The sequence below is a fragment of the Varroa jacobsoni genome, unplaced genomic scaffold, assembly GCF_002532875.2.
Source record: "Varroa jacobsoni isolate VJ856 unplaced genomic scaffold, vjacob_1.0 contig00062, whole genome shotgun sequence".
Classification (NCBI taxonomy): Eukaryota; Metazoa; Arthropoda; class Arachnida; order Mesostigmata; family Varroidae; genus Varroa; species Varroa jacobsoni.
Window position 1 is genome coordinate 222,954 of NW_019214404.1, and position 17,484 is coordinate 240,437.

Genomic DNA, 17,484 nt, shown 5'->3' on the forward strand with positions numbered 1-17,484 from the left:
AAAAAACTAAAACTTTTAATCTTAGTGTTTATAAAATAACTTGATTGGTAAAATTTGCGCGAAAGATATAGCGCCATAATAGGGCAAAGTGTTTGGCACTTTGCAGTAAATCACATAGATTTACCCGAAGTCTATAGCTGCTTTCCGTCATATATTCGTAAACGCTGGTGCGCAAGGCAAGCCGTAAGGTAATTGCATTTGTCTGCATGTACAGATGTTTATCTAGAGCAAACATAAATTGTTTATAGATGTTTCCTTTATGTTATCGAAATTTGATTAAGTAGAATGATTTAATCTGTATAGCAGCAGTATGAAAAGGAAATGATTCGCCGGAGAGCCGAGGACGCTCGACGGAATCGCGAACATTGGGAGTTGAAAGAACGTCAACAGGAAGAGGAAGAACGCCAGAGACAGAAAGAAGAAACAGCTAAAAAGTTTGTACTTGACATATTTTTTGCTGTTTGTTATTGTTTTATGTTTAGTCTTGCTACTATATCGTATCTTCGGTCTGTGCAGATGTCGAACTTTGAAAGAGCACATTATCAGATAAAGCATCCCTTACTGCTTCCCCGCTAAAAAAGAGATTTATTCACCTCTATTTACACACTCACTAACGCTAAACGGGTCAAAGCTGCATGCCCCGACTACGAAGCGCAGAGGAGCAGCCTCGTACGGTTGTGGAAAATGGGCACAATAAATATTCAACAAATGTCGTTTACATTAGTACTGATATAAAATCGATGGCAAACACAGGACGCTTCCCTGCTGGAATCCACCACAAAAAGCTGACGCACGATTTCTGTTGTACTCTGCGCAAGCATTATAGGTCGCCAAGGCCGAAAGCCTTCAACGGGATAGTTAAGCGTAGGCTTAAAGGCTGAGCCTTGAAGTTTATTTCTCTTAAAAGGCCGCACAAGCAAACCTCGTGCAATGTGTGCTACAGGAAGAACAGACATCATCAATTCAATAGCCTCCTTTTCGTGTTGGTTGGTTGTGCTTTTTATAATGATATTACTTGCCAAACTATATTTCAACTTCGCTGATTACAGCCCAGGTGCTTTGTAGTTTGTGTCTATAGCGGATTCAAAGCTATGATTTCTAGCTCTTTCGGACAAGCCATAATAATATACTGTCGTCAAGAAGCGTCATAAATACGATACGAACGAAAAGCATCGAGTCTTACATGTACGCCTTCTCACTCCGTTTAGTCGAATTGGGCGAAAGGATCCGGAATAAAAGGATCAAATTGTCCTACTTCTCCATTGGGCTTGTTATGCAAACGAACCCAGTGGCACCTCAAGCTTATATTACAGCTCAGCTTTACACTTCTACCCGCCAGCCAACGGCTTGTTCAATAATACAAGTATCATAGAAATTTCGTAGATCTGGCGGAGCCATAACTCCTAATGAAGCAATATGAAATGTATTTAAATTGTACGCTTGGTAAAACAGGTTATAAACATTAATTTTTTACTTTGGAAGCAAAGCGTCATCTCTCTACACATTCAACCTCGCTGTATGAACAAAAATATAATAACTAAAGACAATAAACAACTAAAGAAATGAGTATATTAAGGGTAGATAAATGTTCGGCACGCCAAAATTCGACCATCTGTTGGGACCTTGGACTACGATTTATGTTTCCTTGTGCTTCGATCGTTTCTTGAGAACCGGAAAACATCACCGATAGAAAAATAGGCTCGGTATAATTAAGCTCGACCCCGAAGCAGGAACTATCCTACAAACAGGCATGCTCGTACACACATGAAGTTTCGCTAACGCTGACCTACTTCAGATCTGAACTTACCTCTTTGCTTTCCAACAATTTGCAGGGTAGATGATGCTGTTAAATGGATCGAAGATGCATTGTCAGAGGCGGGTAATGTAGTGGAGGCGGGGGTGGGCTCATCCCGGCAAGGCCAGTGTCTTCCGGGCGAATTTGCCTGTCGCACCCATGATCAGTGCGTAGCAGCAGGACGTCGCTGCGATCGGCGCCACGACTGTTTTGATGGGTCTGATGAGGCCAACTGTACGTGTACCGCCCAATCACGGATCAGAGTTTGCTAAAAATCTTGATATCTTTAAATTCTATTATTATTATTATTACTTAATATTATTATTATTATTATGTAAGTCGTGCAGGTTACCTAGACGTATTTCGCTTGGAAAAACATACAACGCTAAATACAAACTTTTTGAACACAAAAGGATCTCTAATATTGGAGTAAAATATTTAAGATTTACGAATTAAAAAACGTACTCAAATAAAGTTATTCTTTATGCGAATAGATAGGTTATACCCGATCCTATAGTAAAAGAAGCCTAAATATACTGCGTTCGGGTATTGAAAGCATCCAATGCGCTCCCATCAAGTGAAATTCGGAGGCGACAAACAAGTCCAGTTTATTCACGCACACATCCAAGTACTGGCTGTCTCTAAAAGATAATAGGACACATTTGTGTCCTTTGCACGACCCATTGTCCATTTGCAGACGCGATTTACCTATTTCGAACCATTTTAATGGGCCTGTTATTCAAGGCCAATGGAAAATATGTTTCAAATTTTATGCTCAACTTGCAGCCGAAAAGCTAAATATCAGATATGCGAAAAATGCGGTTAGCTGCGCTGTGATCCATAAGCTGGCACTAGATTTTTCAAGTAATTGTTACTAATGTGCGGAAAATTCAGGTTGTACAAGCGGTGAGTTCCAGTGCGGCGACGGATCCTGTGTCCGAGCGCAGAATCGCTGCGATGGCCGACGTGATTGTTCTGACGGAGCAGACGAAATCGACTGCCCTGATCAAAGTAAGATAAGCTAGCAACTTATAACGTGACAGATCCAATTAAAATTACAAACAGTACCCATTCGTATGTCAGAGAAAAACTGTGAGACAATTAATGGAAACATGCAGCAAAATTTCAATTCCACTAGGCCGGGGGGGGGGGGGGGGGGGGGGTAGAAGGTACGAGTTTTAGACTAGGTCAAACAGGCTAAGTCTTCGATAACGACCAGGCCTTTCAAGGAAGGAACATAAAGAGCGAATTAGAAGGAAGGAAGGAAAGAAAGAACAACACGATTAAACCTATTTATGTGGTAGTTTTTGTTCAAAGACTTTATCTTCATTTCGAGCTAGTCTAATGCAGCATGCCCCGCTCGCTAGTTGCCCTAGGTTTCATGACTAACATGTTATTTTACGTTCATTATACATACAATCATATCGGATCCGAATGTTTACAATAAATGGAAATTGTTGCATGCTACCAAAAACCAAGAACTTTGCGGCGCATCGAAATTTCACTGTGGAGATGGCCAATGCATCAAGGATATTCTCCGTTGTGATGGTTACTATGATTGTAACAACTTCGCTGATGAACAGAACTGCGGTAAGCAGCCTGGCACAATAATAAACAAATAAAAAAAATAGGGGTCTATTCTTACGAACACCTAGACATACAATAGAACGGAACCAGGAAACGATGATATAAAAGAAACTTTGCCGATCTCCGACATCCATGTTGATGTGGCAACTAGGACATTTAATAGTGTTTTTTTTTTTTTTTTTTTTTTTTCGCCATTTACTGCAATGAATATGCGATAAAATTGTTTTCCTATAGTTTGGATTTTTAATCCAAATTTCACCAAAGGCTGCTCCCGTCTGAAGCAAAAATATCAGTGAAAAAAATAAATATCTTTATGTACCAGTATGTCCGAATCAGTCCAGTCTCAGACAACTAGCTTCCAACTTTTAGCAAGAATGTAACTAAATATCATTAACAACCCTGATTTCAAGTTTGTGATAGGTCTTTTTACAGTCTTTTATCCGGTTTTACAGTCTTATTATCCGAATGTACTATACGATATAGTAGTACTGCAGTAGTACAGCGATAAATCAAACTAGGCAATGTTCACAATCTATAGTTCGCTTACTTAGCGAATATAGAAGAAAAAAGTCTTCGACTATTTACGCGCACACGCGAAGACACGTACTTGTGTTGTAAACGATACATGCATAGATAAATAGTTAGTCATATGGATAACTACACAGACTCGTCTTCGTCCGCTTAGATTGTCAACTATCACATATGGATATAACATGCATCTAGATTTGCTAGAGGTTGACACAGTCGTGTATGAGCTTACCTTCTGTTATTCTCAACAACAGAAAATCATATACAAGTATTATGTTCTTGCATGCGGCCCTCTTCATCGCGCTCTCATCCAAATGGACTATGGGGATCTGCTCGTGATCGACAATCAACGATCAAACTTCACCAATCAATAAACAAACAACTGATGCTTCATGGGTGGCGCTCCCTTGACATCGCGACCTATTGCTAAAAACGTTTATATGATAATACTAATAATCATGCAATGAAAACTTTCGGCTTTATTGAACATCTCTTCCCTGTCATATCGACTTTACTTGGCCCTTATCAACATACTAACCATGCATGAAACACGGTATTCATCGTGCATCCATTATTTCAACGAAACGTGCCATTGACACAAATGTGGTACGCTGTGTACCGAACCCGCCTTGTCTCAAAACTCACCTATGGCTCTATTATCGATCTCCTAACGTACTCTACATTAACATGTCGACATAACTGAAACAAATAAATATACAACCTTTAAAATACGCTTAGAATTTCATGATTGTGGTCCAGCGCAGTTCAAGTGCCTGTCGGGCCTATGTATCGCAAGGGACGAATTCTGCGACGGCATACCCCAGTGCCCTGATCGATCAGACGAGATCGATTGTTGTAAGCGTCACATGATTTAGGCAGTTTTTCTGTGTCTCTGAACCTATGTAGTATGTTGATGTACGAATCGATGTAAATGAAAATATATGATATACACATAGGTAACGGTGTTGTTGTTAGTATTCATGAGGTCGAAAATTAGCACCTTAATTAAGCTGCTAAACGGCGTATTGCGCAACATAAAATCAACTAAGGACAAAGTGCATGGGACCAGTCCTAACTGTATATAATGTTTGTTGGCTTACTATTGGCAAACGACGCAGGGCGCTGTCAGCCAACGCAGTTTACGTGTACCAACGGACAGTGCATCGAGCGGGGTCACCGCTGCGATGGCAAACCCCATTGTGCAGACGGATCCGACGAGAACGGATGTTCCGGTAGGCATCATTGCCATACAAATAAATCCTGCCTTCGACGGTCATCCTCCTAATACTATCCTGATGATATGAGTAGAGGAAAAAACTCTGTAGATATAGCCGAAGCCCCTGTCCATTAATCGTGTTTTTTTAAAATACGATTTTTTTTGCTCTGGCTTTTTTCTCATACAAACACAGATTGCCTTATCTTGCTTCCTTGAAAACACCTATGATCTAGTACTCTTGTTCTTCATAGCCAAACTCAAAAGTCAAGCCAAACAAAAGAATGCGATCATATTTAAAAACTTGATTCTCCATTTTTTTTTAGCCTTTGTAGCTTGCCCCTTTACTTTTTGCCCCTTCGTACTTTAATTTCGGCACGTGCATGTTTCGTTGTGTTTTCCTTCATCATTGCCTTTATTATAGCGTTCAGGAAAACTATTAATCTTTGTTACCTTCACTGAAGGTACTTCTACCTCATTCAAGGATTAGGACTGATAAGAAAATGAAATTTCTGTACAATAAGAAGGTCTCGTACCATTTAGTGTACCCTGACATGTCTACGCAATGCTTCGTTTCGATTTTACTTCAATAGAGTAAGTTGACTTATCAAATATTTAGCTTAACACTCCTATGTTGACTTTACAACAATGTAACCCGCGGTCGACGCTTTTTGCGGAATACTGCGCACTGGATTTCAATACTTTATGTTAAATTTTAATATGCAGCTTGTGGCATAATGCCCGACTAAACGCATGTCTACTTAACAAAATACGGTAACTCGCTACTTTCCACATGCCGAAATATGCCTCTTGAACCGTAATCTCGATTTCTCTTTCGAGAAGCTGCTCCATGTAGAAAGAGTTTTTGCATTTTTAAACTTTCCTTTGCTTTTCCTGTTTGAAATTAATGAATGCCTGCTATAAGTAGTACTTACCGAAATTCTATTTCTTCTCCTTCAGTAGTTTGTAATAATTAGGACAATGTATATATATATATATATATATATATATATTAACCATTATATTCTATTAAATATAAAAAGGCTAGGAGTAGGGGCTAAAAGGTTCACTGTCATGCCTTCAGGTGTAGCTAGAGGAAAGTGTTTCAAGAGAAATGCAAGCGCTAGGCACTTTATGTCAATCTATAATGCCTACATGGGGCAAAAGATGAACCAGTTGCTACATTACCAACGAGTGCTTCACCTCAGCTTAACAATAGATAAAGTCATCTAAACACTTATTTCAATTCTTAGACAATTATCAATAGCGTAACGTTTCGTAGCCACCGTATCTACCGAGCCGACCAAAGCTGAAGGCAGAACATGGTGAAACGTTTTCAACACCGTGATTTTCAAATAGAACCAGTATGTGCATGATACACGTACGCAGATTTGATTTTCCATGAGCTAACACAAACTTTCAATGAACCAAACTTGAACATTCAATAAATAACTGGTTCAACTGACGAAACTTTAATCCGTTTGAAAATAACCCTTCTCCAAATGTCAGGCCGTAAGAAAACACTTTTGGGAAAGCCTCTGGGATTACTAGCGTCGCCCCGCGCCAAATCATTGAGTGAAATTGTTCAATACGTAGTTCTCTGTTTCCTTTCTGTTCCAGTGAGCGATATCGACGTTCGTGTCTATCCTTCTTTCCAAAACGAGACAGCTGGACATAACGTCGTTATAAGGTACGTGTGAGATTTTCGGGCATTCGTTTACGTTATTAATTCGTTATTTTTTTTTCACTCGCTGCTTGAGCAACAACGCTAGCCAGTAAAAAAAAAAAAGTTACAAAGGAAACCTATATACACGCCTAAAAGTACATAGCTTATCTACGTATTCTTGTGTCTTTAAGAGTAGGCGTACGAACAGAACGAAACGTACGTGATATCAAGATGAGACAGTGTAATTATAACGCACATCTATGGTATCGGCACCCTTGTCATCCATTATCAATATAATGAAGATTACTAGGAAGTACATGTATACGGACAGGCCACAACTGTGTTTCTAAGTTTTCAGCGATCTCGCTCGACCTATCGTCCTGTGATTACGAACAAATAAGATCCCGTCATCTCTTTTTGCGTCAACATAAAATCAACTAAGGACAAAGTGCATGGGACCATGGGAACCTGGACGTTCTCAATGATATAGAAAAATATATTCAGCTAGTTCATAGTGTGATATTTGGTTTCATTGACATTGGCAGAAGCGCAGAAATTATCGAAAACAAGCCAGGTCGATCGATATCTTTTTACTGCAATGTAACAAACCCCGATTATATGCCTGTACAGTCCCTTTTCTTACAAGTAAAATTGTGTGCCATTCATTATCGTCTGGTCCGTGCTTTTATCGTCTTAATTGGTTGCATTTTACCACTGGTGTTGTTTCCCGGCTTGCCCATCTGGCTCGATGCCTATCTACAGATGCCGCGACGAAGGACCCCGCCGCTTGAAGGTTCATTGGGCTCGCGCCGATGGACGACCACTGAAAAGCGGTCACAGCGATCACCGTGGACGTTTGACCCTGCCTCGAGTTACCGAGGATGATGCCGGAGTCTACCTGTGCGTGCCACTATCCGTCGACGGCCAGGAGCTGCGGCCCAGCCAGAAAAGCGCCACCCTCGTCGTGACCGCCCGTGTGTATCCGCCTACCCATGCATTAATCTACCCATTTAGCGGTATACACGACCCCCGATATTTAGCAAAGAGCCCACAAAACGGAACTGTTTCGGCTCGCCGGCAACGCAGACAGCGTTACGTGGCTGCTGTTGAGTCCGGTATATCAGAGACTACGCCGTCGGGGCAAGCGCACGCCCAATCCGAAAATTATAAAGATAGTACAGAAAACGCAACTGGGGTAGTGGTGGCTTGAAGTCCTCTGAACTGAGCCAAGCCAATAATGCCAAAGAAAAATAGTGGCAAATACTATTCACCACAGTAAACCACATGGGAGAGAAAGGGCAAAAATGAAACACAGCGAGTGATTTACACGCACGTCCAAATAACGAGAGATAGACGCGCTTCTATCGAACATAAGTTCAACAGTAGGTAGAGATACACATAACTTCTATGCTAAACGAATATCTAATTAACCAATTTTCTAGTGTTAAATATTCGAAATACAAAATATATGTAATACACACATGAATCGTTACATGCGCATATACAATACAAATCAAAATCATCAACGTTGAGAGGGCATTCTTGACGCGGTGACAATGATGGTAATAATACTACATTGATAATTACCACAGTGGTCAAATTATATAGGGACACTGATAATTATTATAGTGGTCAAGTTTATATAGAGATATAGAGGTTTACATATATATATGAATATGATAAGCGTACGTATGAAGTCATTCATCAATAATTACTAGGTTTAACGTGATGGACGTACAACAGTTACTGTTTCTATGATTGAATGATAATTGATCTTCCTCATACGTTTTTCCATTGCTGTTTATTCGGTGCTGCCGTATAACGACAGATGATATTCAGTCTTATGCTATTTGGTTTAGTGATTGGTCGGTTCGTGCTGTTACTATTCAAGCTATTAAGGATAATAGCTTGAACTTTTTTTTCGTTACTCCTATCGGCACTTGTGTTCCGCCGTCCTTGATCTTCAGTTTCCTTTATCTACATATGATAATGACCATAGTTCATCATTGTTAATATAAATAGTCAAACAAAGCACCGCTCATTCGTAGACTCGCCGAAACTATTATTATGAATCATAGACACTAGTCCTAACCAGAAGTTTCATTTATGTTGGAAACTATAAATGCAAAAGAGAACTACAAATGTAGCTATTTGTTTTTACTCCCCGCGTTCGCAGCCCCCCGTTTCTCAGTGACTGTCTGCACCTTTAGCGGCACTCGCTTCCTTCTCCCACACATATATATACGCGTCAGTAGTTGTTTATTGTAAAAGCCCCGGCCGCAGAGCAGTCAATGCTCCCAACATCAGATTTCCACAGCCTTGGTCTGTGCGTGAGTCGTAGCCAGCCGTCCAACTCTTACGTCCTTTTCCGGCCAAATACGGCCTGTAGCCTGCAACTTCGGACAACTGATACCTTGCTCTTTCACATACTTGTACCTTTGATGTTGTTGTTGTTGTTGATGTTGTTATGAAAAATCCTGCTATGGCTATGCAATACGATGTCGATGGCATCGGTGGCGATTCAGTATTGTCTCCTCCATCTCCTTGTCTTTAATTTTTTTTAAATTCTCACCAGGAACGTGCATCCGCGCCCACACTCGCAAACAGCACAGAGATTAGTAATAGTACATTTAAAGTAATGTACAATATTTAAAAACTGCTTTGTCTATCTATCTATCTAATCTTTAGCGGTGGTGGGTCTCTCAGCGTCAAGCGAGAAGTCTTACAGGGACGGTTAATCATCTAGTGTGTACGAAGCTCGTTATCGTTGGTCAAAAACTGTCGCTCTAGTTTTATCATCAACCGTCTATCTATACTATATTATACTAATCTTCCATCCATGCTTGATCGCTGGGGTGCGACAAGGGGTGACATTGGGGCATTCGGGGACCAACCGGCTAGTGATCCACATCATTATCAGACATTTATCAACTTGACATTTCGGAAGCCAATCGAGAAGAACTATAGACAGTACTTCTTCGATCGAGCCTATTTCTGTCATTTATTGCCTGTTGTCTGCCGCGCCTAACCTACAGTTCGCAAAGCCATGTCGGAAATGAGTCAATAGCAGACAAAAGTGGACGAAAATAGAAAAAAAAAAAAATCGAAGTAAATAATTGATATAAAGGAGAGCAGAAGTTTATCTTTCCAACAATGACTTGTTGTCTTTGTGTGAGTCCACCCTTGATTCTCGCGTTACCCTTATATCTTGGGTCTCATCGACGTGTGCAGCGCGGTGCTCCTGCTTAGGTTTGGATCAGCTTCTACGGGGTCTGCTAGTATGCTAGTTTCGAGCTCTGCCAGTAGATAAGAACAGTAAATCTTAGATTCCGCAAAATATCTATTAATTTCGCTTCAATAACGAGGCTTGTAGCGACCTCCTATTTGACTGAAAAGCTGCCGCTACAACACACACAGCAGGGCGCGCTATGCCTTCACCAGTATAGCAACATCTACAGTCGAAATGTCGGACAAACGAATCCAAGTAGTAATAGTAACGAAGACCTCAGAAAATGGTCCTCTAACCCAGCTATATTGCGCCTTAAGACCCACAATGCATGATACTGAAATTAACCATTTGCTATTACAAAAACGAGTCCTACTGCTTCTACTCGACCTCTGTACGCATCATCGTATGGGTTGTACGAGAAAAACAATTTATACGAATAGTCGAAGATGTATTATCTCAAGAAATCGCTTTGAATCTAATGGATGAAGTATGCGCTTATCTGTTTGGAGTATTTTTACCACTGGTTCGAATTGGTACCTTTATTTCATATTCTATCAGCAATAACGAGGTGCTGCAGAAAATAAGTACTTCTCGTCGTCATTAGTTTTCAAAATGTCGATAGTATCAGGGTAGCAATTTAATTAAGTTCAGTGCGATCTGCAGGTCTTGTATTTCGGTTATCACTAGTCAAGCTGAATCAGCGCCTTACAGCAGCCAGTGGGGTTGTTTTGCAAAGGCTTGAGGACATAGCTTCAAAATGTTGTAATGTAATGAGGTCATACTTAGTCGAACCTATCTATGCCTGACCGCTCTAGACGGTCCGGCGGACAGATTGTCACAGAGAACGTACTGATAAGGGTTGCTAGTACGATTTCGTCGTTGTCGCCCACATAATACCATATGCCTACATGGCCCTGACAGTTGTGGTCCAGAGGTCAGCCTGAAGGGAGTCTGAGGAGGCCTGCTACGCCTGGCGCCGCGGGCCACTTCTGGGTACTTCTCCTGCATGTAGGTGGACTGAAGATGAGGCTGTAGGACTATAAAGGAAAAGCTGTTTGGCCTGAACATCGCACACACGTCGACTCATCGCTTCGCTATGTTCGTTGCACGCAGCCATTTCGAAGGCCTCCAAGGGCAACCTCGCTACAGGCTACTGGACCATCAGCAGCACATCAACAAACGCGGCAACAGTCGAATACAAGAAGGCCCGTAGAATATCCCGCAACTCTGGTGAGTGGCCGGAACTAAACTTGATAGGGACTCGGTAAGAGGTACGTACGAACAGAGAACAAAGACTAGCCCTTACTGAACCCGCAGATTGCTTCTGGGCTTGCTTTCGGAGTAGTCGGTTCACGCGTTTTTTCGACTCTTGGTGGCGCTCTCGTCGTTAGTGTAGATGTCGCATATTCTTGTGCATATTTGTCAAAAGACGCTTTCAACCCAAAAGTCCTTTAGCTTCTAGAATCCCGCTTCTCAATATACTTACTCGGAGCACATGTGTATATTGTAACGTGAATCATAAAACATCGGCCGTAATATGTAATATAAAAGCACTAGTTGGTCCGATTAGTGTGCAGGAAATGTTCTAGTTATTAGGGACGAAACCGGTAAGCTCAACAAAAACTGATTGTGGGAAAAAATGAAAATATCTAAAGTAAGATAGCTTCAATTAGTAGTTAAACTAGTCAAAAGACCAAAATGTTTGTTATGTTAACAGCATCAGTGTCCGAGGAGCCTAACCGACCTATCCTTGTTCGGCCGAATGGTGGTGGAGACACTGCTTTGGCCGGTTCTGGGGGGGGTGCGTCCGCGACCTCTGAAGGCACAACGCCGACTGGGCTTGATGTTTCCGAGGGTTGCAACCGGGACGAGGCAGCCTGCCACAGCGGACAGTGTGTTCTGCGCAAGTATCTCTGCGACGGAGACTACGACTGTGAGGATGGTTCCGATGAGCTCAACTGTGGTCCGTACTCTTATGAAAATATGTTTGTATACAAGTAATTATTCGAATGTCGTAATGGTCATTGACTTAATATTTCCCATTAGGAGAATGCAAGATAAAAGCGTACGATCTAATAAAGAAACGTATTACAGTTAGGCAGTGTCGTGACTGGAACTTAGCCAAATGAAGCTTAGATGATGCTGCTGCTGCTGCGAATTTGTTGTCGTTAATGCTCAGTGTACGTGTCAGAAATGGCTGGATCACGAAGTGCTTGGATTATATGACGTATTTGCGCCATCTTTTCATTTCAGCTCAACAATCAGAATGCGAGCCCAACGAATTTGAATGCGCCAATCGGCGTTGCGTGTCCAAGACGTTCTGGTGTGACGGTGATGATGATTGCGGAGATCGAACTGACGAAAGTGACTGTAGTAAGTTACGATTGATGAAAGTAATGATTTAGTTGGGCACGCACATCAAGGTTTCGTTGTACTGCGTCAAATGGGGGACTTACGCTTACACATAATCATTGTTAAAAGCCTTCTTTAATTTGCATAGTCTTTTATTTATGCTTAGAAGCACAAACAGACCTCATTTGGCATTAGTTTTTCTCGTCTTTAAGGCCGCTCCCAAGGAACTTGTACGTATATCGCATGCCCGTGCCACATGACGTTGGACTAACTTATCGAAAGACGGTTATTGAAGTGAAATCAAGCAATTCAGTGAAAAAGTACAAAACAGTATTACAACAGTATGTGATTGTCTAAGTTCCTACAAAAAAAGCTCTGCTATTAAGTTCTTTTTTCCTCTGCAATGTCGCTTCACAGAAACTGTAGTTGTGGGGTCAGCCTGTAGCCAGCGCGAGTACCAATGTTCGTCGCAGGATCAGTGTATTCCACGATCGTTCCAATGCGACCAAGAGTTCGATTGTCAGGACAAGTCCGATGAAATTGGCTGTGGACCACCGATCATTATCACTCCCCCACCGAAGGTAGACTATATGCATGTGTTCGGTAAAATCGACACTTCCCCACTCGACAACTAAACGTAATGTTAGGTTCTCTTTTCTAAAACTGCAACATAAACGTAAAATGTTTCGGTTCCTAGTGCTTTTCTGCCTGCTCAGACTTTCCCCGAAGCGTTTTCGTGTGGGAAAGAACAATACTTGTATAGACAGGTGGGTTCCGATATCAATTGGCACCTGTATGGATTTGTCGATTATCACCAATATTAGTTACATTTGCTCACTTGTAGTCGTACGAGCGCTGATTAGGATATCGTTTGTTTCAGGTGGTAACCGCGTCCGAAGGTGATACAGTAAACGTCAGTTGTGGGGCTATCGGTAATCCGGAGCCATTCATTAGCTGGCGAAAAAACTGGGGTCATATTCCTTCTCCCCCACGAGTGACAACAACGTCCGATCGTGGCGTTGGCATCCTGACGATTCGAGAGGTATGTTAAACAAATTATGATGGTTGGCTTGCTACTGAGCGTTCGACTTTGGTATCACTCGTAAATAACGCTTCTAAAAGAATATCGTTTTGCAAATCCTCAGAATGTTTACGTTTTACGAATCACCATAGATTCCGTACAGGTCGTATCCTGCCTCAAGTTACGCTTGACATGAGCTCCCTCTATCTATCCCAATGATAGTAGCGGAAGCGTCAGCGACGAGAACTCTGTAGATTATCTGAAAGCCAAATGACTATGAATTTTATCGGGCTATTAGTAACTGTAGAACTTAGAATACATAATTGTATAATTTTATGTAATAAATAATGCATACTCTTCTTGTAAGCATATTTAACAAACCGTAAATGCAGTTATTCTATAATAGTCGGCACAAAATAAGTAAGTTCGAAGATATTACTTCGATCGTAAAGCTACGTACTTATTTTTCATCATTAGTAAACCCAATTTCAGCGAAGCTATTTTGAAGATAAAACAGGAACTTATCGGATCTTTGCTTAACAACTTTTCAGTAGATGTTACGAATTATTATCTGTAGATGCTAAACACTTTTGTTACGTCTTCTCCAGGTATCTCAGTCAGACCAAGGCGCTTGGACGTGTGAAGCAATGAACGTGCGAAAAAATGTCCTAGCAGTCCCCGATACGATATTGGTCGTTAAAGCGCGAGGTATACTACACCAGCCGCCGACTAGATTACTATATAATATATTCTAACTAAACGTAGATAATAAGACGACTGTTTGCTCTCCACAATTGGTTTATATACCTTAACAGACCTTCGGTTTATCAGCATATGCTAAAGACGGTCGAATTGCAAAAAAAAGGCCGTAAAGGAAACCGGCTGTGTTAAAACAGGCAAATTCAATCGTCTATGATGGCCTACCGTTTCAAGTAGGCCCATATAAGCTGAGCGGTATCAGGAGTAAACGTATGCTATTGCTATCGAAATAGCAACTATTACGTTTTAGCAATATTATTGCTTGTCGTAGTAATAATATTGCTAAAACAAAAGTTTGGACGAATTTAACTTAGGAATCTATTCCGCTCCATAAGTATTGCTGTAAAACGTTGCCAGAGTTAGATTCATCGACGGTCGATTTCATACAATTTACGTTACGCGAGAACGAATAGAGGCGTGCATAGACTAATCATATCTCTAGCGTAAATGACGAAGCTCTTTTTTCTTCTTCTTCTTGGACTGTCGTCTTCAACTGTTGTAGCTGCTGATACAGTTCGAATCAAATCGTTCGCCCATCTATTTTAGGTAGGCTGTGCTCGAGCGAAGACGTTTAGAACCCTGTTATATTGGCCTGTTTGATACGGATTCTCTGAAGGCTTTAGAATTCCGTCACAGTGCTTCTGATGGTTCCTCATTATCGCCAGCCGGGACTCTGTCCCGCAAATATATGAGTCTCAGTTACGCCATCGTGATTACATATACGTATGTCGACATACATGCGGTAGCAGAAACGAGGTCCTCGGGCTAAGCGACTATATAGCGGCCTAAATGTTGGGCTCGAGCCAACGGAGTCCTGAGCATCAGCTCACGACGACACACTTGCTCGACCCGCACAAGTTATGTGTCATCTTCGCATAGAAAAGGGAGAAATAAAAGACGAATAAAGAGCTTTATACTACTCAGCGGAGCGCCATTTCTTGATACCCCCTCTACATTCTTACCCGCCTTAGCGCGTTTTATGTTTGAGTATAGTGAGCAGCCTGCTGCAAGTCAGTTAGAAGGCCGTCATTTTCATCAACTGAATCTTTTCTGGACCAGTTCGTTATGGTAGTAACAAAAGGAACTAGAAAGCTATACAACTTTGCACGATATACCTGAGTAAAGCACTAGGTAGAAAATCGTTCACTTAATAATTACTTAAGACATTTATTATTGTTGACTGACGAATGTCGATAATATTATATGTACAATCAACAGGTATTTGTCAGAACGGACAATTCAATGAAGAAGCCAAATCGTCGAAGGAATGTCTGAATTGTTTTTGTTTTGGGGCTTCAACGAGCTGCCGGTCAAGTAACATGTATCGCGTGGCACTCAATTCGAGCCTTCTGTCGGCCCATGTTTTCGAGAGGAGCAACCATGGAAGCTACAAGGACGTTTCGAACAACTACAGCCCGATGCATGTACGTAAGACGTCAATTAGTATACGGCGGGACCTAATCTGGGGAAAAACCGATACGTTTGAGCAGGCGTTGATTAGCTTGCTACAGCACTTAAACGAAGTGGAAATATTTTTTTTTTAGAAAGTATCGATGCATCAAGCATACCGTTTGCAATACGCCAAAGGGTGTAGGCCGTGTCATCAAACGATATCAGTGTACATGGACTCTAAGAAAGATTCGTTCACTTTGTATATGTACGTATGAAAAGGCTTAACTAACTTCGGAAAGGCACCCGCCTAACTTAGCACAGCCATGCTTGTGAATTTTCAACCAGCACGAAAACTGCTTCAAGAACAATCATAAAGTATTCCAGCATGCGCAAATACTTTCTTGAGCTGCAGTGAGTAAACTTACAGACTACAGGTACATAGCGAGTGTTCATACACGCGTATGTTTCAACGTATTTACCGTATGATTCCGTTTGTAGAAAGCAGTCGTTCAGACTGGCGACGAGTATTCGATTGACGGGACCCTAATTGAGAAATTAGCAGGAAGTCATCAACTGTATTGGAGCATTAGTGGTGACCTTCTGGGACCTCGGGTCGCCTCATATGGAGGATATCTTAAATACTCTATCAAGTACGTGTCATAACGGCTAGCCATAGTAAATACGACGCGAGGGATGGTGATGCTTGCGATAGGCGTCATCGAGCATTTGATTATATTAATAACGAGAATTTCTCTTGCTGTTGCATCCGGTTTTCGGCAATGAAAAGATTCAAAAGCGGGATGCAGGAGGAGCGCCTGTCCGATGATTTTGCAGATGTCGTCATGCGAGGAAATGGTCTAGAGATCTTCTATCGCTCAGGCATACATTATCTACCCGATCAAGAATATAAAATCAACATGCAGATCATTGAGGTATTCCTATCGTTTCGAAATATCACGCGTCTTTACCGTATACATTCAAGGCAATATATATACGTATACTTATTAGGCGTGTCCTTGTAAATGGTATTAACCTTCTAAATTTACGTTCAGTGGGCTCGGTTCAGAAGCTGGCGTAGGCAAATATATTTTGTTTCACACTCGAGAACGGCTGCTAAAAGTAATATGCAGCGGCACTGTTGGATCTAGAACTCGTAAAAACCTCATTAAATATTTGATGCGGGTGTTCGTTATGAGTGATCTCCTATAATTGCTGTGACTCTAGCCGTGGTAACTGAGGAAACAACTGGGTCACAACTCCGGAATCTCTCACTAGCAGTTATTGTTTGCTGAAAATGGTTTGCTTGAAACTAGATATCAATTAGTCAACTTACGTATTCTGAAAAAGGGACTAGGTTAGGTTGTAGGTTAGTTGTACGAAGACCGGTGGTATGTTGCTTGGTGTTCCAGCACCGTAGCCATGATGGCAGCATGGATGACACACATGAATATGATTCTTGTCGCCAGGGGGCGTGGCTACGGCCCTCCCACTCCGGTCAGTCCGGCGGCCATCATGGAGGACGTGGGGCTCTTCGTGAAGACATCATGACGGTTCTCGCTGATCTGAACGGAATTTACATTCGAGCCGGTTACACAATCGAGCTTTTACAAGCCAGGTTAGCTATTTACTAGATAATATCTTACAAAGTATACACATGTGGTTATGTAATACCGTACAACAGTGATAGAATGGTCGAATGACGTTAGGGGATTTCTAAAGAAATCGAATTATTTCATGACAAACAAGCAGTTGACAATGTCATAGAATATCAGATGCGTTACCTTTGACCACTCGTTTACATTTGACTTGCATTATTACTCAGGCGAGTCGTTGCGCGTTATACAAGGACATTGCAAAGTGTGCCAGTCCATCAAATTTATATCGAAGCTTCTTTTTTTAGAAATCTCGCAAAAAAATTAGTCAGACCACCAAGTACGTGCAT

At 41.5% G+C, this 17,484-nt stretch overlaps 1 protein-coding gene across 1 annotated transcript in view; it reads left to right on the top strand.

The window, feature by feature from the left end:
* trol (terribly reduced optic lobes) overlaps positions 1 to 17,484 on the top strand; it is a 236,070-nt gene that overhangs the window by 190,808 nt on the left and 27,778 nt on the right. Inside the window, exons 11-28 of the mRNA XM_086972590.1 lie at positions 304 to 434; positions 1,833 to 2,029; positions 2,690 to 2,806; positions 3,275 to 3,385; positions 4,649 to 4,765; positions 5,029 to 5,142; positions 6,744 to 6,813; positions 7,552 to 7,997; positions 11,132 to 11,248; positions 11,736 to 11,981; positions 12,272 to 12,391; positions 12,788 to 12,951; positions 13,251 to 13,412; positions 14,000 to 14,099; positions 15,369 to 15,574; positions 16,041 to 16,192; positions 16,330 to 16,474; positions 16,952 to 17,157. Of these exons, the coding sequence (XP_086828716.1) occupies positions 304 to 434; positions 1,833 to 2,029; positions 2,690 to 2,806; positions 3,275 to 3,385; positions 4,649 to 4,765; positions 5,029 to 5,142; positions 6,744 to 6,813; positions 7,552 to 7,997; positions 11,132 to 11,248; positions 11,736 to 11,981; positions 12,272 to 12,391; positions 12,788 to 12,951; positions 13,251 to 13,412; positions 14,000 to 14,099; positions 15,369 to 15,574; positions 16,041 to 16,192; positions 16,330 to 16,474; positions 16,952 to 17,157 (2,921 nt within the window). The remainder of the gene's footprint in view (positions 1 to 303; positions 435 to 1,832; positions 2,030 to 2,689; positions 2,807 to 3,274; positions 3,386 to 4,648; positions 4,766 to 5,028; positions 5,143 to 6,743; positions 6,814 to 7,551; positions 7,998 to 11,131; positions 11,249 to 11,735; positions 11,982 to 12,271; positions 12,392 to 12,787; positions 12,952 to 13,250; positions 13,413 to 13,999; positions 14,100 to 15,368; positions 15,575 to 16,040; positions 16,193 to 16,329; positions 16,475 to 16,951; positions 17,158 to 17,484) is intronic.